This window comes from Prunus mume, linkage group LG5 (genome assembly GCF_029339155.1).
Source record: "Prunus mume cultivar Tortuosa linkage group LG5, ASM2933915v1, whole genome shotgun sequence".
Taxonomy (NCBI): domain Eukaryota; kingdom Viridiplantae; phylum Streptophyta; class Magnoliopsida; order Rosales; family Rosaceae; genus Prunus; species Prunus mume.
Genome location: NC_142702.1, coordinates 269,473 through 294,830, shown reverse-complemented (window position 1 = coordinate 294,830; position 25,358 = coordinate 269,473). Strand labels below are relative to the sequence as shown.

The 25,358-nt window shown below is 35.5% G+C and overlaps 2 protein-coding genes and 1 long non-coding RNA gene across 4 annotated transcripts; 2 read left to right on the top strand and 1 right to left on the bottom strand.

Moving 5' to 3' along the window:
- Window positions 1-237: 237 nt before the first annotated feature.
- LOC103330930 (protein argonaute 4A-like) lies at window positions 238-8,836 on the top strand. 2 transcript variants are annotated; one of them, XM_089053353.1, is made up of 23 exons: window positions 238-436; window positions 3,005-3,254; window positions 3,345-3,550; window positions 3,633-3,857; window positions 3,935-4,071; window positions 4,151-4,248; window positions 4,328-4,425; window positions 4,559-4,718; window positions 4,796-4,912; window positions 4,989-5,096; window positions 5,211-5,273; window positions 5,361-5,474; window positions 5,580-5,745; window positions 5,832-5,944; window positions 6,062-6,199; window positions 6,313-6,443; window positions 6,557-6,622; window positions 7,200-7,263; window positions 7,352-7,463; window positions 7,565-7,638; window positions 7,829-7,923; window positions 8,070-8,101; window positions 8,451-8,836. In XM_089053353.1, the coding sequence occupies exons 2-23, from the start codon at window positions 3,015-3,017 to the stop codon at window positions 8,627-8,629; spliced, it is 2,736 nt and encodes a 911-aa protein (XP_088909479.1). In that variant the 5' UTR covers window positions 238-436; window positions 3,005-3,014; the 3' UTR covers window positions 8,630-8,836. The 2 variants fall into 2 exon arrangements, with proteins under 2 accessions (XP_088909479.1, XP_088909480.1); XM_089053354.1 differs by lacking the exon at window positions 238-436 and adding an exon at window positions 1,581-1,727.
- A 356-nt stretch (window positions 8,837-9,192) lies between these two features.
- Window positions 9,193-14,683, top strand: LOC148916547 (uncharacterized). Its single transcript, XR_016127272.1, has 3 exons — window positions 9,193-9,705; window positions 9,789-10,014; window positions 14,424-14,683. It is a non-coding gene; the product is annotated as an uncharacterized LOC148916547 (long non-coding RNA).
- Window positions 10,570-17,720, bottom strand: LOC103330929 (ABSCISIC ACID-INSENSITIVE 5-like protein 2). Its single transcript, XM_008233530.2, has 4 exons — window positions 17,472-17,720; window positions 15,494-16,434; window positions 15,334-15,405; window positions 10,570-10,829 (listed from the first exon to the last, which is right to left on the bottom strand). The coding sequence occupies exons 2-4, from the start codon at window positions 16,307-16,309 to the stop codon at window positions 10,749-10,751; spliced, it is 969 nt and encodes a 322-aa protein (XP_008231752.1). The 5' UTR covers window positions 16,310-16,434; window positions 17,472-17,720; the 3' UTR covers window positions 10,570-10,748.
- Between the last annotated feature and the right edge of the window lie 7,638 nt (window positions 17,721-25,358).

The following is a 25,358-nucleotide window of genomic DNA, read 5'->3' as shown; positions in this document are numbered from 1 at the left end:
GGACAAAACCGGAGAGCTGATTAACCGCGTCATAACGTCGTTAAGGAGACAAAAGTTGGGATAAAATTGAAAAGGCAGGGTCAAGACCGGAAACTAGAATTTAGGAGCTGGGGCATCCGAGGGCGCACCAGACACGCGTCATTATATTACTGGCCTTCCTCGTCCGTACAGCTACCGCGTCACAAGAAGAAGGCAGCAAAAAAGGCAGGCAAGCAAGCAGCAGCCTTTTGCTGATTCTCTCTCCCTCCCTCTCTCTCGCTCGTTGCCTACGCCGTTGGGATTCCATTTGTATATAAATACCGTACAATATTTCCTAATCAAAAACCCAAAACCCACCACCAAAAGAAGAGCGAAAAACCCTAAGGCGCTCTGGGATTTTGCCTTTGAGTTTTTCTCTCTTGGGGTGGTGCTGCTGTGTGCTCTCAAAGCCTCACAGGTCTCTCTCTCTCTCTCCTCTTCTTTCTCGCCATTTTTTGTTTTTGCTGCTGGGTTTGGCCTCTGATCAGTGTATTCTGCTAACTATACGCGTAATCTGCTAACTATACGTGTAAAAAGCTATTTTTATAGCCCTGATGCTTTGTTTGATTTTGTTCGTCCGTTTACTACGTGAAAGCGCCATTGTTTTAGAGCTACGAGGCTTGTTTTAGTAGTGGGTCGTTTTAGCTTCTTTTGATTTTGTGAGCCTGTTCTTGTGTGTTAGATTTTGGTTTCTGAAGAATGGGATTTGCTTTTGAGTTTCTCTCATTTTAAAAAAAAAAAAGTAAAAAACAAATTCTTTTGGGTTTTCACAGGTCTATCTCTCTTTCTCGCCATTTTTTTTCTGCTGGGTTTGGCTTCTGATCAGTATATATGCTTACCATAAGTGAAAAAAGCTATTTTTAGAGCTCTGATGCTTTGTTTGAGTAGTGGGTCGACTTGTCTTGTTTGATTTTGTTTGTCCGTTTACTACGTGAAGGAGCCTTTGTTTTAGAGCTATAAGGCTTGTTTTTACTTGCTTTAATTTTGCGAGCCTGTGTTTGTGTGTTAGTTTTTGGTTTCTGAAGAATCGGATTTGCTTTTGAGTTTTTCTCTCATTTTTTTAAAATTTCTTTTGGCTTTTCACATTTGTGGTTATTGTTACTATTTTATAGTCTTGGAGGTCTGTATTATCTATGCTTAATTCGTGAAAGCCAGACATTGTTTTTGTGGTGGGTTTCGCTTTCTTGGATTTTCCTATTCTGCGTTTGTGGATTTGTCTTTTGTTTCCTCTTCTGTGTTTGTGGGTTTTCAAATTTTTGGTGGTACAGCTCTCACATGTCTCTCTTTTTCTCTTTCTCCGTTATATTTTTTTCTTCTTTGACCGCCATTTTTGGAACTCTGAAGCTGGTGTTACTAGTGGGTAGGTTTGTCTTTTCCTTTTCTTTTTTTTTGTTACTGTGCTTGTAGGTTTGCCTTTTGGTTTCTGACGACTAGGTCGGAGTACAGAGAGTGCATATTTGCGTGTTTGCATGTGTGTATATATAAATATATCTGTTTTTGCTTGGGCTTTTTTTTTTGTTAATTTTTTTTTTTGGGTATTTTGCTTTGTAAAGTTGGCATCTGAAAGCAGGTGTCGTTCAAAATTTATGCCATCTTCCACAATGCAATATTTTTTCGGTGTTGCTTCTTAGCAGCAGCTGTTGCTAGGTTTCCTTGTTTCTTGTTTTTCTTTTGTAAAAATATCTGCCTTTCTGTAAGCAAATAGAAAGGTCCTTTTCTTAATCTTTTTTATATTTGTGTAACAGTACAAATTTTAAAATTGCTTTTCTACAACATTCTGTTTGGATGTTGTTTACAGAATTCTATCTGAGTGTTGTTTTCATTACTGCCATTTTCATGCCTTCATTGGATTTTATTTTGTTTATTATAGCTTGTGCTTATGTGTTTCTATAATATATATGTTTCTTTTCTTTTCTTCCTTAAAATGCACTATGTACTTTTGGTTTGGCTTAGATTTGGTAGATGGGTTATTTCTGTTTTCCTTTCCTTTTTCTTTATGCTCTGTTTTGATGGCAGAATATTTTTAGCTTTTATATATATGTTAACGACTGATCAGAGCATGCCATTGATTTTTGTTTAACAAATAAAATAACTTCGAGTGTTTCTTTTAGGACTTGTATTTAATAATTTACTGTACCCATTCAAGTAGCCGTAAGCATTAACAGTTTTCCTATTTTTATTGTTTTTTTTTAAAATTTTTTTACTGTCAATATGCTATGTGAAATGGTGGTCAAATATAGCCTATTTCCTGATTTTCTAACCTTTTCCTTTCTTGGATATCCCTTTAAAAACAGATTATTATGTATTACTATAGTAGCATCATTTCTATAAAGGCTGGTTTAACTTTTAACTATTTAGTACAATTCAGAATTTACCTCCTAGCTAGTTTCTTCTTCATATAACTTGGTGAGGTTATATAAATGGAGAAATAAGATCTTTCAACTCCTTTCCTATTATCTTCTGCATCTTAGAAAGTTGTTATGTATTGAATAGTTATATAGGCCAGAACTTACATTTTTTTCACATTATCTAGCAGTTTTATGTAGCAAAGACACTTTGATGGAATTGAATTGCGATTTGTTAATTTTAGTGCCTAAGTGTTAGGTGTTATGTTGGTCCCAAGATCATATTTATAGTTATGGTGGTATATATTTCTGCATATATATATATATATATAATAAATGGTTGAAATCATCATTTTCATCCTGCTTTGCTTGCGTTGATTGTATTCGTTCTTGTGTTCTTTTCTTTCCAATTCTATAGAGTCTGATAATAAATATTTAGTGCTTTTCATCCAATTCATCCGAAGTGGTAAATGGTACCTCTAGTAGTAAACTTGCAGCCTAACTAAAGCATAATGTGGCGATTTGCCAAGTTGTTTAATTTGCTAGAGATAATGGTTTCCAAGTTCGACGATGTTATAAACTCTTTTACGTTGCATGCATTTTACCTAACTACGTTATTTATGACTCTTGTGGTTGAGTAGGTCGTAAGAAATGGAGTCTTCAAATCCCGAAGGCGATGGACTTCCTCCTCCACCACCCATTATCCCTCCAAATGTTGTCCCCATTGTAGCAGAAGAAAAATCTTTCGACTTAATTAAAAAACCATCAACTCCGAAGCGTGTTCCCATGGCAAGGCCTGGTACTGGATCTAAAGGGCAAAGGATTCCACTTCTAACCAACCATTTCAAAGTTGCAGTGAACAAGTCTGAGGGATACTTCTTCCATTATAGCGTAATTCCTTCTGCTCTCTCTCTTGCCCTATCATTTGCAGGAATAGATGTTTGTATAATAATATTTGGTGTTAAATGATGATACATACAGATTGCGATGCTTTATGAGGATGGAACCCCAGTTGATGGGAAAGGCATTGGCAGAAAAGTTCTTGACAAAGTTAAAGAAACATATGGCTCGGAGCTGGAACATAAAGAATTTGCTTATGATGGAGAGAAAAGCTTGTTTACTGTTGGCCCTCTTCCTCGTAACAGACTCGATTTCTTGGTCGTATTGGATGACATCTCATCAACCAGGTACTATCCTGGGGTTCATAATAAATTTTTCTTGCTTTCTCGTATTTGCTAATCACATTGGCTATTTCACACACATGTATAGGAGGACTGGGAGCCCTGGAGGTAGTTCAAACCCAGGTGAGAGTGCAGGGGATATGAAGAGGGTTAAGAAGCAATTTCAATCCAAAACTTTAAAGGTGCAGGTCAATTTTGCTACTAAAATCCCAATGCAAGCAATTGTAAATGCATTACGAGGTCAGGACTCAGAACATTTTCAGGAAGCAGTGAGGGTTCTTGATATCATACTAAGGCAGAATGCAGCAAAGCAGTAAGTATTTGACTGTTGTATCTTTCCTCAGGCAGTCCACTCTTATTTGGCCCATCATATACGCTTTTTGTCTGCAGGGGTTGTCTCCTTGTCCGACAGTCTTTCTTCCATAACAATCCGAGGAACTTCACAGAGTTGGGAGCAGGTGTATTAGGCTGCAGGGGTTTCCATTCAAGCTTTCGAGCAACCCAAGGGGGTCTGTCTCTGAACATGGGTAAGTTCCTAAGAAATAGAAGGCTTGTTAATTTCTGGATTCTACTGCCAAGTTAATCACTGTCCTTGTCTTAATGCAGATGTATCTACTACAATGATCGTGAAACCCGGTCCTGTTCTCAACTTCCTCATGGAGAACCAAAATGTTAAGACTCCTTACCAGATTGATTGGATTAAGGTAATTGTGGTTTCATTCAATTTTGACATTGCATTGGTTGTGCTTCGCACATGATCTGAGCTTTTTCATTTTATACCAGGCTAAAAGGATGCTAAAGAATCTAAGAATAACGACCTATTCCTCTAAGATGGAGTACAAAATCACTGGATTGAGTGACAAACCATGCAAGGAGCAGAGGTAATTTATTTCGGCCTTATAATATCTATGCAATCTAAGAAGTAGGCTTAAACTATCATCTCATTTTCTGCTTTCTGATATAATATATTAGTACTTCTTTGCAATGATCTTACCACTCTACATTTGTGTCTAGGTTCTTTCTGAAAACAAAGAAAGGACAGGATGGTGATGGAGAGGAAATCACGGTTTCTAATTATTTTGCTGAATATAAACACTTACCAGTGCGTGATTCAGCAGATTTTCCATGCATCAATGTTGGGAAACCAAAGAGTCCATCTTACTTTCCACTTGAGGTGATACAATTACGTCAATAATTTATTGTTTAGGTTAATATTAGAATTTCCTTTTTCATTCTTCTTTGCTCCTGTAGCTCTGCAACTTGGTTTCATTGCAACGCTATACCAAAGCTTTATCCAGTATGCAAAGGGCTTCGCTAGTGGAGAAGTCTCGGCAAAAGCCCCAAGAGCGGATGTCAGTTCTTCGTGATGTAAGTTATGCCGTCTATGTGATGTAGTTTTATCTTTGCCTCTTAAACTTACTGACACCTCAAATTTTGATCTCAGGCACTGAAGACTAGTAAATATGATGCTGACCTGATGCTTCGTTCATCTGGAATATCAATCGGTGCTGATTTTGTGCAGGTTGAAGGCCGTGTTTTGTCAGCCCCAAAGGTAAAACATCGCCATAGTACTTTTGGTTGCTTCTTAATTGATCTGGTTAGTTTCTTTGGTTCTGTAGAAATTCGCTTGTTCTCATTTTCTCTGTATATTGATCCTTTCCTGTAGCTAAAAGTTGGCGATGGACAAGATTTTTTCCCTCGGAACGGGCGTTGGAATTTTAACAACAAAGTGCTCTTCTTCTTAAGTATTTTCTGTTTCACTGGCATCAAGTTTTGAATTTTTTATGTTGAATTTAACTCAATTACCTATGTGTAGAAATTGATACAACCTGTGAAAATAGAGCGCTGGGCTATTTGCAATTTCTCTGCTCGCTGTGACACTCGGTACCTGGTCAATAATATGTTGAAGTGTGGAGAGATGAAAGGAATTGTGAGATTACCCTCTCTCTGAATTATAGAGAAAAAAAGCTACTTCTATAATGTACATCTATGCATTTAATTATTTGTTATTCTAAAAGAAAATTCTTTATTGTAGGTCATAAATGATCCATTTTTTGTATTTGAAGAGAATAACCAGAATAGACGTGACCCAGCTCCTGTTAGAGTGGACAAGATGATTGAATACATAAAGTCCAAACTTCCAGGACCACCACAGCTTCTGTTGTGTATTCTTCCAGAGAGAAAGAATTCTGACATATATGGTCAGCTCATGATTCTTTTCCTCTATTATTTTTATCCACACTTTATGTTGAGGATGTATGTGTTGACAAATCTCCAAACTCTCAAGGTCCATGGAAAAGGAGAAATCTTTCTGAGCTTGGGATTGTAACACAGTGCATTGCTCCTGCAAAACTTAATGATCAGTACATCACAAATGTGCTCCTGAAAATCAATGCAAAGGTATGTTTCAGTTACAATAATATCATTTGTGGAAATTGTCTTGTGTTGTCTACTATTTGTGTCTAACGTTTCATGCATTGATTTTGGTCTTCCCTTGTTTTGTCTGCACTTGTGTAGCTGGGTGGAATGAATTCCTTGCTACAAGTGGAGCATTCTCCTTCAATACCTTTGGTTTCTAAGTGCCCCACTCTGATTTTGGGAATGGATGTGTCACACGGCTCACCTGGGCGTTCAGATGTACCTTCTATTGCAGCGGTAACACTTGTCCCTTAAACTGAACATTTCGTAATCATGTTATTTTCCATAAATTTTACTCCATACACGGTCACCGTGGGAGTTGCTCCTATATCATGTTCTATGTTTTGTAGGTGGTGAGTTCCAGGAACTGGCCCTTGATTTCTCGGTACCGAGCTGCAGTTCGTACTCAATCACCAAAAGTAGAAATGATTGCTTCCCTGTTCAAGCCTGTATCAGATAAAGATGATGCGGGCATAATCAGGTTGACTCCTCTCGCCCCTTACAAGTACTCTGAAACTCTTATATATCGCATCCCTTTTTCTGTTGTCTAATTATTAACAGTTCTGCGACATTTAACATATGTGCTCTTTGCAGGGAATTGTTGCTAGACTTTTATGCTACTTCAAATAGCAGGAAGCCTGATCAGATAATTATTTTCAGGTGTGGTATTACTAATATATTCAATACGGTACTTGCATTAGAGTTTTTGAATGTTTGTAAATTACGCAAATTATTAGAATGTCATAAGCTGGCCCTTTTTTATTAGATCAATGAGCCGCATATATATAAGTGCGTTAATAATACGGGTACTTAAAAGCTTTAGAATACAATCTATATATTGGCCCTTCTGTCGATGTAATTAGCTATCTTTCTGTTTCCTATTATGTCGTTGTCCCACAACATTCAGTAAAAAGAACAAAAAGGAAGGGATCTTGAGTTTTTTTATTGATGAGTGTAATACATTTAATTCTTAATGATCTGCAGTTTGTTATCTCCTATCTTGAAAGGCTAGTGTAGCATTTTGTCAACATCTTATTGATTTTTTGCTATGTAGTTTGAAACATGCTAGTCAATGTGATATATTTTTTCAACAAATAGAAGAATTTATACACTAAAAACAACTGGTTTCAGTGATTAACAATGTTGTATTGTATCATTTATCATAGTTTTGCAAAGGTTGTGAGATCATGTGTAACCCTTGTTGATTTTCCGATCTCTTGTTTTTTCTCTTATTTAGGGATGGAGTGAGTGAATCACAGTTTAACCAAGTCTTGAATTTGGAACTGGATCAGATTATTCAGGTGGCCAATCTACATTTTACTTTCTATATGCTTTATTTGTAAGAGTAAATCTCTAACTGTACTTCGTGGGGTTTTTTATGTTTTGCAGGCATGCAAATTCCTTGATGAGAGCTGGTCTCCTAAGTTCATGGTTATTGTTGCTCAGAAGAATCATCATACAAAATTTTTCCAGACTAGTTCTACTGAAAATGTGCCAGCTGGTTTGTCATTTTACCATCAGTTCAATTTTCAGAACAGAAAAGAACATAAAACTGCGCTTCTGTTTCTAAATCATGTTTATCTTTTGATTACTTAAACTCAGGCACAATTATTGACAACAAAGTTTGCCATCCAAAGAACAATGATTTCTACTTGTGTTCTCATGCTGGGATGATTGTGAGTAATCTAAACCAAAACCTGTTGCTTTTTTGCTGAAGATATGTTGTTGTTTATTAAGGAAGGAATAAACAAATAATTAAGTCTTGAGTGCCTGGACATTGTCATGTCTGCTGAATTGTTTTAGACGGTATTATCTTATTGAGCTACTTTGAATGGAAATTCAACCGACTTTGGATTGTTTATGTAGGGGACTACTCGACCTACTCATTATCATGTTCTATACGATGAACTCGGGTTTTCAGCAGATGATTTGCAAGAACTTGTTCATTCTCTATCATATGTGTAAGTAGTATACTCGTCTTTCAGATTTAGTATGTAAGGAAAAAGAGAGGAATAGTCAACTACGTCCCAAGATACAAATACCTGGGGAAAAATAGGTTATTGGAGTGAAATTCAAACCTGACAACCTTGCTTTGAATTCTGTACAGGTACCAAAGGAGCACTACAGCCATTTCTGTAGGTAATATACATAATCCTGATTTGTAGTCCATTATGTAATTGACTTCAACTTATAGACTGCTTAGAAAAAAAGAAGCCATAAATTATGATTTCATTCTTGCTACTTACTACACTTATATTGATGCCACTTGACAGCCTATTTTCTGTGTAGAAAATCATACCCTATTTGAAATCGTTGTCTGAACAATTGTAGAGTTATAAATGGCAAGAAATTTAAAGAGTAAAAGTTGATTTTTTAAGTCGCATTTCAGTCTTTATTTTTGGACGAAAGTCACATCTTCAGTCTTTATCGTTATTTTTTTTTGCTCTTTTTTTTGGTGTTTACCTTTGCCGTTTTCTCTTTGCTGCAGTTGCTCCAATCTGCTACGCCCATCTAGCTGCCGCCCAGATTTCACAGTTCATCAAGTTTGATGATATGTCTGAGACTTCCTCAAGCCATGGTGGTGGTGTGACTGTTGCTGGTGGTGTGGCCGTGCCCGAGTTACCCCGGCTTCATGCTAATGTGATCAACTCCATGTTCTTCTGCTGAAGATTTGGTTTCAATTTCATATCCCATGGTGGATGGCTTCATAATAGGTTATGAAGTTTTTGTGAACCAACTGTTTTGAGTTTACGGATTTGAATAGGAATTTCACTAGCTTGTATATCATTTGTAGTTGAAATTATCTAAAGCTGAAACATTTCAGAAATCATGTATTGATGATTTCTGTTTCTAAGAATTAATCCTTATATGATAGTGTGCAAAATGTTATCAAAAAAGAATTCAGATATGAAAACAAAAATACAAATACAATTTTGATCTGAGTAGATTGTCTTTGTGATAAGGGCAAAAATAATCATTGCTTCCTGAACCAAAAATAAGCACATAATAATTTTTTTCTAGATAAAGTACATAACAGATAACTGACAACAGACTGATACTGCTGCCCCTATTTTTCAATTTCCTCCATCTACTATTGTGGATGCTTATTTTCCTTTTCAATAGTTTTACACTTCACAAATATCTAAACTATCCAAAAGAACATAACAACCAACAGGGGACAAGTACCGTTGGAATTTTGGTCCTCCCGATTTGGGCTCAATTTCCATTGAAAGTTATCTCATTCTTAGAAATGAGAAGTATTAAATCTAAGCTAAAGTAAAATTTCTCTCTTTGAGTTTTTGTGGTGATAGGAAGAACCAGAAGAGTTTGGACATGAGTCTCAGTTTGTGAAAAAATAAAAGATAATACTTTGGGTGAGGTTAAGCTCAATGGATCTCTAGGTGTGATGTTTTAACTTAAAATGTCTCCGATGTGGAACTTAATAATGGACCACCTATATTTGAACTATATTGTATATCTCCGATGTGGGACTTATAGAGGACCACTTGAAAAGAAAGGCTCTGATACCATGTTAGACAACCACTAACCCCAAAAGCTTAAGTTGTCAAAGAAAGGGCCAACAATGTATTATCTTTGTCAGGTACTCTTTCTTCCATACAATCCGGCAGTCTCTTTTCTATAGAATCCAATGAACTTCATAGAGTTGGGAGAAGGTATGTCAAGCTACCAGGGTTTCCATTCAAGTTTCCGAGCCATCCAAGGGTGTCTGCCTCTGAACACGGGTAGGTTTCTAAGAGATAGAAGACGTGGTTTACCTTTGTCATTCTACTGCCAAGCTAATCACTATCCTTGCTTGAAAATGCAGATGCATCCACTAAAGCGGTCATAGAACCAGGTCCCGTTCTGAACTTACTCGTGCAGAACCAAAAAGTTGATACCAGATTGCATCCATATGACTTTGTTCATGAGTTTGAGCTTTTTTATTTCATACTAGGCCAAGAGGATTCTTAAAAACCCAAGAATCCGGATTTTCCCCTCTAATATGGAGTGGAGTGCAAAATCACAGGTGATGAGCCCTGCACAGACTAGATGTAAGTTGTTTCTGCCTTGTAACATCCATGTCACTTAAGAAGTAGGATTAAAATATCAACACATTGTCTGGTTGGCTTGTTCAGTGCCTAGGATTAGATTATATAATTCACTGGATTCAAGATATATTAGAGGAGGAAATGAAGGTAGAGGATTTTTAATTTTGAGGATGAGAAAGGATAAAATATAAGTTGTTGATATATCCTACCATTGTTCTAGATTGAATGTGCCATGCTTTTTTCATGAGTAATTCATGTTCTACCTTTAACAAAGTTTCTTCATTTCTTCCCTCAACATGCCTTAAATCTATTGAGTTATCCAATAAAATTCAATCCTAGGCTCCAAACAATAAAATTCAATCCTAGGCTCCAAACAGTAATGTATCCCTTTCATCACTCGTACAGTAGGAGACAAAAAATAAAAATAAAAATCTGTCCTTAAAGGTTCATCTGCTATTTAGATTTTAGTTGAGTTCTATTGTTTTAAGAAGCGAGCATGAACTAGATCTAAATGGTGGCATGAGTTGCAGCATGCAGAAAGAGCATAAACTGAACAAATTTTGAAAAAACGCAACGCTAAAATTTTCTGGACAAGTCTTACAGACAATAGTGAGATTACACAAAAGTCCCATGAAAATTCCTAATGCGACTGATGTCACAAAGAAGTGAATAAAAGGAAAACCTCATCACAGGGATATAAGCAAAGCACAAGCAGCTGATGCATATAGATACAAATTTTAGAATGGAGCTGACGTCGTTCTACGAAGCTGATACTTTGGCTCGGGAGGTGGTGCACTTGGCAACACCTTCTCTAGCTCCTGCAACGGCAACACATATGATATAAATAAGATATCTTTAGTTGCTAATCCAAATAGCTTTTAGACCCAAATCACACAAGACAGAAAATGATTATTTAATCATGCTGTTATCTCAATATCATGCAAAGTCAAACAAACTATGTAAGAAGTTTTCTACACAGCCGGTGACGCAATCCTATTCCTATACCAGCTTTGAAAAATGAAATGAAACATTAATAAAAGGTGAAGGTAACTCACTAAAGGAGGAAGTGGATCCTCCAGAACAAAAGCAGAAGATAATGGAGTCCAAACTACCAATGAAAATTACAAACCGGAACAGCTAAGCAACAATTTATTTTAATATTTTGTTTTTCTGAGAAGAAACTACCACGTCAGAATGAGCTGCACAGTTCTGACAACTGGTACACCACGACCCCTGAATATATGGGTATTCAGACATATTGACAAATTATAAATTGGTGGCCGATCAATCATTGATATGTCACTTCAAGAAGAACTTTGAAACCATAAACCTTTCAGAAACTATGATGCAATCCCGTTATAAGTTAGAACCCAATTATTAATTCCCCTTCCGTGAACTTTTCCCTTCCACCCATAGAACTTGGAAATGCAATCTTGTTAGTAGCCAAACTTAAAGAGAAACAGGTGCTCCTCAAAGGGATATCACTAGACATATAGCGATGCCAAATACTAACACCCAATTCCCAAACCTAAAGGAAACTTGAAAACAACACCCAATATGAATTCATTTTCAGTCTAGCATCATTCAAAACGATATTCACAAGTTCCACAAGGCACTCCACAATCTATCACCACTTTCCTAATAATCATGACACTGTCAATCTTGTCCAACAACCCAAACATTAGTTAGCAATTATAACTGAAAGGAATATCTTATTGCCAACAACAAAAGGATTCTGGCGGAAAGAAACTATTCTAATCTTTAAGGTGGCACTAATAGTATGAGCATTATACACACTACCAACTAAACTTGGAAGGCTAAAACTCTAAATTACTAATCCAAATCATAAGTCTTCAAAGCATGTAGAATATAAACATAACATTGGCAATAACATAGTCATAACATGATGGGAAATTCTGTAGGTACACTACAGTTTACTCACTATACCCACACACCTAATTTTTTTCCCAAAACTTCCCATTTTACCCTTTGAATAAAATTTAAAAAAAGAAAAAAAGAAACAGAAAGAAAAATTAAAAGACCTGGCTGTGAGTCCCCCAACCCCAACTCCTGTCCTCTGCAACAAAAGCATTATGGTTGCAGGGGAAGAGGGAGAGGAGTCAGGGGACGAGGGGGTTGGGGGGTTGGAGGGACCTGTCACCCGGGAGGCACACTGGCACTAGAGCCGGCAGGAGTAGCAGCCAAGGCCCAAAGTAACTTCATTTGTTTCAGTTCTATTTTTTTTAATAAAAAAATGTTAAAAGTATAAACTTGGGTTTTGGAGTTTACAAAAAAGTAGGTGGGTCTAGTTACAAACTGTAGGGTGCCAATACAAGTACCTAACATCATCTGCGACACAACTCCAATTTAAATAGCCACAGGGAAATTATCCAGAGCTAAAGCCTGATAAAGTATCTAAGCACAGCTCAAACCTCATCTGCGGCATTCAAAGACACTAGTCTCCTTAATACTAATCCCTGACAAACTAAAAACTTTAGTCTCCACTAATAATGCTCCTTATAAAACTGTTCATAACTATCCTTGAGTGAAAATCCTTATAAAACTGCTCATAAGAATCCATCAGGAAAATCCCCTTCATTCATAAAATAACTGCCTTAAGAAATGGTATTTCCTTTTAGAATTAACACTGCTTGAGAAACATCTTCTTTACTCTGAAAAACACACCATCTACAAGCAATTGCCATACAAAATCGTATTGGTTATACTTGTTACTAGCCTCACAACCTGCAGTACGTCCATGTGATGGCTACTATATTTTTAAGATATAAAATTAGTTAGTAGATGGCTTTTACTGGGTGCTTACATTTAAATCAAACTCTTATTTTTTATTCGAAATTTTGAACAAGTTAGCTAACTTATAGACACATGTAAAAGAGTGTCAAAAGGAATGAGGCCCAGCCCCTTTGAGGTTATATAATAGAAAAGCTGAAACGCCCAACCGATCATTGCCAATAATGTAATGTATCAGCTATCCCAACCTGTAAGTGCTGGTTTAAAAGGAAACAGGAGTGGGCACCATCCTTGTCGAATCCATTTGGCATACCAAACTGTTTTTCATTTTATCACATGTGCTAGTCTGTAGGGCAGGCAAATACCAACTAGTACTGGCTTAGGTTGGCTGATATGAGTTTTCTGCTATTTACTTTATTTCTTTTAAGGAATTAATTCTTTTAAAGTTCATAATACAAACAAACCAAATCTTGTTTCTTTTATATTCTAACTAAGTACTATAATATTTGTTGTATGTTTTGTTACATGCGCTATTACCTCTCTATTTTTTTTTTGTCCTTAAGTTGAATGTCATCAAATTCCATTAATATTTGGAATTTATACCTCGGAGTCCATTTATTGTCTTATTTAGTGATTTTATACATGTAAATGTAAATTAAATGAGTCCATGCTATCTCAAATTATCAAACCTGAACAGGTACTTTGAGATGTTCTAGTAAGAGTACCAAAAGAACTTTTAAAACAACTCTCAGCCTAGGACCCTCGCAGTTCCTACTTAAACATACATAAAAATTTACAACACAACTCTAAACCCAATCTGTGGACACATGGCAACTGCATATGGTTGCTCTGCTAACCAAGATAGGAATACTGTGCGGTATTCCATATGGTGGGTTATGTAAAGTCATGCTTCAGTGTGAAAGACTTATTGCATAGCACCCCAACCAGTAGAGGGACTGGTATTAGAATCAGATTTGCTTAGCCTTAGCATCTAACAAGGAAAGATTCCTTTAACTTTGACATATGTCAAGGGCACTATCAAAACTCATGGTCAAATATCACCTTGATATGAAGTTTCATTCCTGAGATCACGGCAGCGTTGGCCTATTGAATAGAACGGATCATAATCACAATCTGGTAGGTCCCAGAACAGAGTTGGGATTCTACTCTTTTCTGAGAACCAGGAAACGGCGCATTAGGTTCCAAACAAACACAAAACTCGCCCCTAAAAAGAAGGGAAAAAGCACGATTCACATTATGTCCAACATCTTTTACAACACCACATTATCATTCTTTGTGTAGACCCAACTAAAGTCAGATTCCTTAAAGCATCAATGCAGACCTTTTATATTGTAATGCAAGCAAATCGGTGAAACTTTTTTGTCCACTATCTCAACATAAGCTTTATGATCACTTTCTTATGGCACACATACAATTTTACTTTCATTTATTGAGCTGTTTTTGTTTTGTTAGTATGGTGTTACGCACTAATAAATCTAGTTACTGATAGCATAATATCCTGGTAGACCATATTCTAACTTCCAACCTCAAACTTAGGGAATGACCATTGTGTGTTTTGTGTGTGTCTGCGCATTGTGTGTGAATTGAGTTGACTCACTGGCACTATTACAAGCCCATAAACTTAGCAAAATGTACCACAGGTGATAAGTTGTGTTACTGACAATGACATCAAGCAGCAGAAAAGTTTGTAGATTACTTGCAGGATGGCATGGCAACTTCACCCAGAAAACAAAACACCAAAACAAAACAAAATGTTAATAAGTAATTTGCTGATATGCATCTTGTAATGTTTATGACGGGAAAGGAATAGTACAGCTATTCAAGGTACAAAACACTCCTTAAGGGGGACAAAAATGCAGCTTATGAGATTGTATTTGTGGATGAACATTTTTTTTGGTCAATGGTGAATGAACAATTAATGCTCTTCCTGTTTCCTTTTCTTTCATGAGTTATGTTTTTGTTTTAATTTTTTAAATTTGTTGTATACTGCTCGAGTGTTTGGACAATGCCCCTTAGCATCCTTTATTCCTTCTATAGAATTTTCTACTACGAAATACAGATCATGCCTTTCCACCATCCAACAGTCAATCCGTGATTTTAGCAAACTCAATCTACCAAGTTACTGACTAAAGCATTTATACAAGAATCTCTACTACATCTGTATTTTTCCAGAACCAATGACGTATCAGATCAATCAGATCCCAGCAGTATCCAAATTCAAGAAATATAATAATCCTCCATCTGAACCACAGTTCTAATTTTCACAAAATTATGTGAGTGGTGCCTGTGTAAGCATGTCTCAGTTACCTGTAACAGGCTTCTATCTGAAAACAAAATAAATTTACTGCAGCACAAATAACTGCCTAATACCAAGTGAAAGAAAATAAAGCCAACTACAATTATCTCTTTTCTAATGATGGGGAAAAAAAGAGTTTTACTCATTGCAGTTGTATCAAACCCAACTACAAATATCATTCAACAATGCAAGGTGTACTGGGGAAATCAAATGAAACAAATACAAGAAGACATCATATTAAAAGAAACCCTAACCTTCTGTTTCCTTAGCCTTTCATTTTCCTCCTCTAGACGTGAAACTTTGTTCTCCAGTTCATTTGTATAAGCCTGTTACAGTTTTCTATTTTCAGCTAAAGATTGCAAAAGAAAACCTTGTGGTGGATTTATAAACCAACCAAAAGAAATGAAAATTGACCTGCTTTCGTGCTCGTGAACGAGCAGCAGATTCTCGGTTCTTTATCATTCTTTTCTGTCTCCGTTCAACAGTCTTCTCAACTATGTCCTCTGGGTTGCCCCTTTTCCTCCCAGGTGTCTGTGTATCTGATAACGTACCCATTAAGGGTGAAGGCAACGCAACTTGGTTGTCAGGATACGGCACTTCCATTATAGCACCAGCCCCTATGTGCAGTGGCGGTGGTATAGGTTGGCTTGGCATGTATACCCCCATCATACTTTGTTGTGGATGTTGATATTGTGGTTGTTGGTACTGCAGCCACTGACCTTGCGGAAACTGAGATGCCACATTCGCATCAACCACGGCAAGAGGAGCAGAACACTTTTTGTCTGAAGATGCTTCAGCTTCAGCAACAACTCCCGCTTTTACCAAGAAATCCTCTAAGGTCATCTCTCCCAAAGTACGTTGTCGTTCTTGAGATTTCTTTTCCTCATTATTTTTGCTTTGTTGAATATCTCTCCAAACCTCATCAACTGTCTTCTTGCTCAATGCACTAGTTAATGACAGGCTTGCCTGACGCTGCAGTGTAGCTTGATTGACCAGTGTAGTGCCTTCAATGTCCATACCCATGGTCTGGTTGGCCTCAGCACTCCATACATTTTTTAGAAGCTCGTCAAGGTTCATGCTGCTGAGTGGCTTCCCCAAGTCACCTAACTGATTTTGTACCTCATCGAGCGTGAGACTGTAAATTGAGTTTTGTCGTGTCAAAGGCTGGAACTGCGACTGTTTGCAATTTCCATCAGCCCCACCTTGAGAACCCATTGTCTGTATCCCCATTCACCAATTCTCAATAAGAAATTGTGATTACAGAAGGCCTATTACCAAATATATCAACCCATACCATAGTTCAGCCTTATGACCACTCCAGGCAATCTTTAAACTCAGACCCAAAAATCAGAAACCTAACAAGAAAACATTGAAATTTCAAACATAGAATTCTCCAGTGTTGAACAAGACCATGCATGCTACGAATACCAAAAGTAACTAAAAGGAGAATGAGAATGATGGTTAGTAGATATCAACTTGACTTGCAAACCAACACTCAAGCATGCACATATAGATTTGAATTGGGGTTAGAATGATTTCATCAATTCCAGACAACAGAACATGCGCAAAGGGTAAAGCCATAAGCTGCAATTAAAAAGAAGGATACCAATTTATAATTAAAAAAAGGGCAAAAATAATACCCATAAAATTACAGCTTCAAATCGCTTGAATGTATAAGAATAGTCCAATTTCTTTGAAAGCAAAAACAAAATCAACAGATTGCCAACTTGCAAATTCAACTCGACAATAATGAAACCATATATCCAGAGAAAAAATATATATATTTAAACAATAATAAGACTAATAAATCAGATGCTATAAGCTATTGAAGCCTAAATCTAACCAAACATACATATATACAATAGAAAATAAAACAAAAGGAATAGCCAGAAAGGATGTGAACAAGGGTCAAGGAAGTTTAGTCTCTTGCATGCAAGTGATTAAAGGACTTCTACAGCCTCTATTTGAGCCAATGCTTTCAGACCCTAAACCCACAATCAAACTCTCAAGAACAAAAACCCCAAAATCCCATATTCCAAGAAAATCAAAGAGCAACACAATGAAGAATGAAAAATCAAATTACATTATTTCCTCAAACAGGATCAAAGAGTAACAACATTACCTCACCGCAAAAATATAGAAAAAAAGCCCAAATCCAAAAGCTTAGATTGCATGCAACAAAAAACCAGTCTTTTTCTCAAAATATATATTTTTAATAATTAGAAAAAACATCACTGACCCAACTTCCAAATGCAAGAATGTTTTCCTCAGAGAAAAAAAAACTGGCAACAAATTAAAAATAAAAAAAACAGGGAAGAAGAAGAATGAGTGAGAGGTCTGTATCTAAGAGAAATGGAAAAGCAAGAGAATCAGAGAGAAAGAAAGCACTCACTTTTAACAGTCCGATCTGAATCGAAGGAAGAATTTTGGGTTGAGAGATTGTTGTGTGTTTTGAGTGTGGAGGTTGAAATCATCAGCAGAAGCACACTTGTACAAAAACACCTACCCACTGTATCTATTTGTTCAATGTATCCAATTTGCAGAGAGACAAACAAAACTCAAAAAGCGCAGTTGAGAGAGAGAGAAAGAGAGAGAGAGAGGCTTCTGGCTTTCTGCAAATACCAAAAATTCCCAAATTTCCATTTTTTATATTATTTATTGTACCCAAAATTGAATTCTTTTTTTCTCGCTTGGTAGACAGTCCTCTGCCTGCGCCCTCATGGGTTCATTATGGACTTCCCAATTTGTTTGGTCCACTTGTATGCAACCAATTAATAATTCAAATTGTTTATTAATTTCTTCATAATGATAGTAATTTTTTAGTCTTTTAAAATTAAATTTTAATAGCTAACTGAATTGAGGGGATCTTGACTTGAGAATACCGGTCTCAGGTTCGAACTCCCACCACATTCTTGACTTGCAGACAATGGTCTTAAACCTTAATAGCATGTGTGTGTGAGAAACGTCATCATTCTTGTAGTTTAGATTATCATTTGTATTTTAAAAAACTCTAATTTTAATAAGCATATTAAATCCATTGTGTTAGATTTTCTAAAATAAATAGGAGGAATAGTACTTACAATTAATGTGGAAGTTTTATTTATTTATATTGTAATATTTTAATTTTCTTTTTGGTGTGTGTGGAGATGTCTACACAAATAAGCGTGGGCAGGCAGGCAGGGGAGCAAGAGTGTATGGAGTGAACCCAACTAACGAGAGTTTTGTCCAATAGTGAAACGCTGTGGAAGTGGGATATATGCTTTGTAGGCACAAAATCAAATTAAAAATTGAAATGCAGCAGACAGTGGACACGTGGCACTCCCATGCTATTTTGCCTATTTGTAATTTTGAGACCTTTCTTCTGTGTTCTATTTTCAGAGACTACAAAACAAAGCTCTTTCAAGACATTTATTTTTTTTTTAAATATCTTGGGGTTTATAAAAATAAGAAATTCAATAAATTAGATAATTATGATGTCTCAATGCATGTTGACTCTATCTATCCTTGCGCCTGCAAACATGTAAGTAACTATCCTTATATGATGTCCAAAATTCTTATTGTGTTAAGCTCTCTCCATGTAAGGTCTATTTTCACAAAGGAAGAAAGAAAGATTGTGGGGCTTATTTTTAATTGATTATAATTTATTTTTATTTAATTACAAATTTTATCTATCATTTTTCAAAATCAATAGACGATAGATCATTCATCAATCTGACCGTTAAATATTAAAGTAGCAAATGTTGGTCCTTTTAAAAAAAAAAAAAAATTTCTTATTTCGATTTCTCTTCTATGTTATTTGGATTCATTAATACAACATAAACAGAAAACAATATAGAATTTATTAAATTTTAAAACAATAAAAATAAAATCTAAATAAAAATAGCAGAGTGACAAAAAAAAAATGTAACTCCTACCTTGATCCTCTCTTCACCTTTTTCAGTTCTTCTTCTTGCTTACGTTGCGAATGTGAACCCTTTTTTTCTCTTTATTTGACTTTTATGTTGCACCGTGTGTATTCATTAGTGTCACATATACAAGCAAATAAAATAAAGTTTATCAACCTTTTAAAAATTGATATTGTGACGATCAAAAGTGGTGCCACAATCTCACATTGCTTGGGTGAAGTTAGGTAAAGTGCCTTATGTGTAGAGTTGATCTCACTTAGTAAGACGTGTTTTTGGCTTGAGGGCCAAAGAAAAAATTTATGTAGGCAGGGTCCAAAGTGACAATATCTAAGATATTAGGTTGTGACAATTTGATATTAGTTCTTGACTCGATCGAAAGTGTGCCGACGAGGACATCAGGCCTCTAAAGGGGTGGATTATGACTACCCAGAGTGGTGCTACAGTCCTACATCGTTTGGGTGAGGTTAAGTAAAGTGTCTTATATGTGCAGAATTCATCTCCCTTAGTAAGATGTGTTTTGGACTTGAGGGCCCAAGAACAAATCTGTTTGTGCAGAGCCCAAAGCGGACAATATGTTGCTAAGAGATAGGCTTGTGACAGAAATAATAATAATAATGGTCAAATGATATAATCTCCCCTATAGTTATATCCTTTCATTCTCATCCACTTACCCTTTTTCCAATGTGTCAGCTAGTGAGATTTTTGTCAATGCTTAGAGTCATTGATTCTAACAGGACATATCATTTTAAGGAGTTTTGGATTTCAAGAATATGGGCTACAAGAACAAAACTTGAGTGAAAGTTGCTTATTTGTTCATTGTGAGATTGAGGTAATGTATGTTCGTGTTTAAATGTTCATATACTCACATCTCAATACAATATAACAATGTTCGTGTATCCCATATATTTCTTTTTGAAGACTCAACATTGTTCTTTGGTATGCATCATTTTTCTTATATATATATATATATATATATATATAATAGGATCAGGATCGGGGAACACGTAAAAAACCGCATAATTTGACACATATTTTTAATTTTTGGATGAATCATCATCTAAGGGTTGAAAATCATTCAACATTTAAGAGGAATGTATTTCTTTTATTATTTTATTAAAACTTTATTGAAAACACAAATACATTTAATTATGTGAACTCTCCTCCCCCCCCCCCAAAAACCCCCATTTTTCTAAACCTCTAATTTGACAAAAAAGAAGTTAAAATTATGAATAAATTAAGTACCATATGTTAAAGATGAAGAAAATGACAATAATCTCATCACTTATTTCTCTCTCACTCTTCCTTCTCCTTCTCCTCTTTGTCGTCGGAACCCACCCACCGAAAAATCTGAAACAATTTTAAAATTGAACTCGATATGTTTAAACTCTCATATTTGTGATTTGATTATATTTTTCATGATCATAATTCATGACCAAGTTTAGGTGGTCAGTGTGCAATTATATGTTAGGCCAATACCTGCTTAATGGCTCTCACATCATCTCTTAATTGAGTCGAAGAGTGACTTCCTACATGAGACTATTGCTTACAACTTTAATCAAAACAGGGAAAAATCCATTACATTAACTAATTTGTTAGATAAGTGATATTTGTCAAAATCTAAACAAAAAGAGAAGCTAAAAGGAAAAGTAAATAAATAGAAACTTGTATGTAAAGCTAGATGAGATAGGGAATTTTTAAAATTTCCAATCTTCTTCCCCTACATACATAAACAAAGACTTCAAGTTTCTCTCTTTGTTTTATTTTTTTTTCTTGAAGACTTGAAGTGTTAACAACACAAAGTCGTTTGTGAGCCACATAATGAATCACCATATTGAAATTTAAGGGAAATTTTATGGAGTGAAAAGAGTTTACCTAGAGAAGAAGATGAAGTGTGTTTGGGGGAAGAAGTACAGAGTGGCCTCGAGGAACAAAGATGATACATATTGAAGAGAGAGAAAAAAAATTTAAAGTTTAACACTTTAATTCCAACATGTGTATTAATTGTTTAGAAAAGAAAATAATAAAGTATTATAGATGCAATCTCAGCCATTAAAAGCACTTAAATTTAATAGTTAATAAAGATGTGTGTCAAAATGTGTGTCCCCCAATCCTAACCGATATATCATTATATGCTATTTTTCCAAACTTATCTGGGGCGATCCTCCATTTGGGAAAAAGGGAGGCGCCCTACGGGTGTTGGGATGGTTTGGAGAGGTGGGTGGGGGAAGATGACCCCTAGTGATGCTTACCCCTACTTTATTTGAGCAACGGTGAAGCACATATAAAGAATATGCACCTGAAGGCAGGACGAGCACTGCTTGTGACTTATTAACTCCTCATCTATTTGTTGACTCTATTCACGGGTGTTGGATTGCATGTATTTTTTTTTCTTTTTGTCCTTGAAGGGCTCTTTTGTCACCAAACTCTATTCTTTGTGTCTACTGAGCCTTACCCAAGAGTTGGTATAATTGTGTATAAATATGTATAACTCTTTGGTTTTGTTTAAAAACTTTGTGAAAAAAAATGTATTCTTATTTTTACAAAAAAAATCTTGCGTATTTTAAGGGGCATGGAAATACAATGTCTTAGGATTAGATATATTGTACTATTTTGCGCCTTAGGATATATGACAACTTTAGAACCTTGTTTAGGGGCGTGACATTCATAGTAGCAAGTCAATGAGTATTAAGGATGGAGGGGGGGAGTTAATTTGATCGAATCCATGAATGACCAATACATTATAGAGCGGCGAAATACTTATGTTGCAGTCAAGAAGTTTTTAATGACTACTATGTTAAAGTAGATGGTGGTGGAGGCAAAAGTGGTGGGTAACTTTTTTAGAGTTGGTTTAGCGTTGTTTCCTCCATGTCTTTTGCTACATCCAACATAGACATGCCAGAGGATCATGTTTGTCGTATTTGTTTCAACAAGCTTTTTTATTAACAGGTTAACACGAACACGACCTGTTAAAATAACAAATGACAGGATATGACTCGTTTTACCCCTTAAGAATAGTGGGTTGCTTTAACCTACATGACCTATTTCATTTGTTTTAGCCTACATGACCAGTTTCACCCATTTTGAAAATAAAATATATTTGTGAACAAATTGTCAAATGCAAACACAAAATATTAGACAATATAAAAATGAAGTTTATATCTTGAAATAAAACATCTTTATAAGAAATACATGCTCCAAAAAGATCAATAATGACCATTTCGAACAAAAGCTAAAATTGTTGATAAAATGTATTAAACATTTAAACACCAACATCAAGCTTGAGATAACAAAAGCTCATGGAGAAAAAGAACAAGTATGAAGTAGCATTTATGAACATGACCCAAAATTCAATATTTCACAAATTGTGCTGTTTTCCTTGAAGAAAAAAAACCATAGACAACTATGAGAAACTATAAAATTATTGATAAAATATCAATTAATCATCAATCATCAAGAGAAATACTATTGGAGCGTTGTCTTGATCTATTATCTTCATAAATAAGTTTGAAAATATAGTTAGTAAGACTTTCCACTGTAGCACTCCATTTCTTTATAGCTAAGAAACAAAAGTTACAAAGTATGCATATAATGAAAAAACATAAAATAAAATACTAGTTTGAAGTTAAATAAATATTACCTCCTTTACCAACAGGTCAATCACAAGTACACAACAAAGCTTGAAAAGTTTCTGGCAGTAATGAATTACGATATTGATATAGTACTTTACCACCAATACTAAAATTGGATTGTAATGCAACCATAGAATAAGGAATTGTTAACACTTCACGAGCTAAATGTAAAAAAATCGGCAAATGAATATGCTTCATTTGCCACAAAGAAAGAATATCTATGTCTTGCTTTTTATCTAGTCTTTCCTCATTCAAATACCTATGCAATTCATTTTTCCTACTTGAACTTGGACCATTTTAGTAACTATATATTATCAAAATCCTAGGTCATACAAAATGAAACATACAAATATTAGAACTATGCATAATTGTAAATGCAAATATATAATATGCAACAATACATATAAAAGATAAATAAATTTTAAGTTACCTAAAAAATGGCATATCCACTTTATGTGTGACTAGTAGTCTTATTCATTGGATAATTTGAATTAACAAGATGAGATAAAGCTTCAAAATACACATCAATTAGCGAATTCAATGTATCTCTAACACACTTGAATTCTTTAGAATCCTTAGTATGAAGCTTGCTATAAGCCCACTCTACAAAATGCAACTTATAACGAGGATCCAAAAATTGCAATTATAAGAATTAAACTGTACTATGACCAATAATTCTCAAATTTTATGTTTATATTAGTTCCCATTTTGTTCATGAAACTACCATTATGTTCCATGATTGCCTTGATATGGTATTGAATTATGAACTCCTTAGGGAAGAATATAAGGTACTTTGTCTCGAAAATTAAGCATGTAACTTCATAAAAGTACCCACAAAACTTGAAAATCTTATCTTCTTTGATCCACTCTTGGGGATAAGGATAACTACTAAAATTGGAATCAATCAACCCTAAATTAATAAAAGCACAATGATAGAAAAGTGCATTCTCAAGCATGGTAAAAGTTGAGTTCCATCTACTTGGGACATCTTGTCTCAATCCTCTCTTACTACACACTATCTCTACTTGTGCAACACAATCATAGAACTTTTATTTCCTCCACTAACTGTTATTTATTTGATGCATTCACGAATCTTGTCACTGACGAATCAATTTCTTTAAGTCCATTGTAGACTATCAAGTTAACGCACATGAAAAAAACTTGCCACTCATCAATAGAAGACCTCTAAAGTTCAATCAATTTGTCAAAACATCAACAAAAGAAGTATTTGCAGAAATGTTGTCCAACGTAATAGAAAACAACTTCTTCTCAATCCCAAACTCAGTTAATAATGTATTGATTTTTTTTTCAGAAAATGCAAAACAAGAATGTAGAGGAGGCATATGAAAAAAAAAAATTATAATTTTTTGTGGAAACTCCAATCTTGGTCAACAAAGTGAGCTGTAAGAGTAATCTGGAATGACATTAAACTTGATGGCAGCAATATGCCAATACTCCTTGGTTTTGTAGCAGTATATGTTGTTTAGCTATGCAACATCAATCCAGTAATATTTCTGGATGTGAAAGCGTAGATCTATGAGGCGCTTATCTATTTGCTTAAGGAGTTCCTTAGCATCTAGCTCTTGCTCCAATAGTCCCTGTGCATGCCTCAATGCAAAATAGAAAAAAGCTTGAATCTCAATTGAATAACCATAAATCCCTTATTCAAAAAAGCAAGCGAAGGTGGTGAAATTTAGTTTAATGGAGCCTCTAGTTATGTTGTCCCTTGAAGTCGGGTATCGAGTAATTTTATATAGGGGTCATCATTAGGCCTGCGAGCTCATGGGCAGATGGGGCCGACCTGGCCCATTGAGAAAAAGCCCAGCCCGGCTTCTTGTTGAGTGGGCTGGGTTTGGACTTAGGTGTCTAAAGCCTGGCCCGACCCAACCCGTTTGGACCTCAGAAAGCCCGACCTGACCCACCCATAAAAACTCGACCCACGGGCTCACATACTTATAAATAAGTATATAATAAAAAACCCAAGTTAAATGAAAGATGGAGAAAATCAATATCTATTATCATGATAAAAACTATAAATAAATAAATAAATAAAAAGTATGGGAAAAAATATGAGTTTATTAATATGCCGGTTGTATAACTATATCTTTATATTTATGAAAGAAAAAAAAATGAAGTTATGAACAAAGAAAAAAATGGAGACATAAACATATAGACAAATGTAAATAGAGAACTATGAAAAAAAAAAATGGAACATTGAAACACACCACAACATAGAAAAAAAAAATAAAGAATTGACAAAAAAAAAATTCATATAAAAAACAAGACAAAATAAAGTAGGCCCATTTAGGCCCGACCCAATTGGCTTTTTCAATCTCATGGGATGGGCTTGGGCTTTGAATTTTCTAAAAAAATTGGGCTCGGCCCAGCCAGTTATTTTCTCTCTCCTCTTTCAAGCCCAACCCGGCTTGGCCCAAGCATATTAAATTTGGTGATGAGGCCTAATTTTATATATACTTGTTGAAAGTGTCAAAAATCCTAGAAACTGTCAAAAAAAGAAAAGACTCATCATCCTGCTGTCAATCATGCAACATCCGTCTCTATAGAAAAGTGTCGGGAATGTGTCAAAGCTAACTGTCAGGTAACAATGGAGAATTAGTTTCAATGCCTTATGCACCTCAAGATGCTCTTTGAGTGTATGGTCACCGGTGCCTTCGGTGTATGATCTCAATAAAACGATCCACCATAAAGCAGAATCTACAGGTTCAGCTCTTACAAGTGTACCCA

Bases quoted from the DNA above. Each gene is read 5' to 3' on its own strand.
- LOC103330929 (XM_008233530.2), bottom strand. From the start codon at position 16,309: ATGGGGATACAGACAATGGGTTCTCAAGGTGGGGCTGATGGAAATTGC. The intron at 15,406-15,493 runs GTCAATTTTCAT...AAACTGTAACAG, and splicing joins GTTCACGAGCACGAAAGCAG to GCTTATACAAATGAACTGGA. The intron at 10,830-15,333 runs GTTAGGGTTTCT...TTGCCGTTGCAG, and splicing joins AAAGGCTAAGGAAACAGAAG to GAGCTAGAGAAGGTGTTGCC.
- LOC103330930 (XM_089053353.1), top strand. From the start codon at position 3,015: ATGGAGTCTTCAAATCCCGAAGGCGATGGACTTCCTCCTCCACCACCC. The intron at 5,097-5,210 runs GTAAAACATCGC...CCTTTCCTGTAG, and splicing joins GTGTTTTGTCAGCCCCAAAG to CTAAAAGTTGGCGATGGACA. The intron at 7,924-8,069 runs GTAAGTAGTATA...AATTCTGTACAG, and splicing joins GTTCATTCTCTATCATATGT to GTACCAAAGGAGCACTACAG.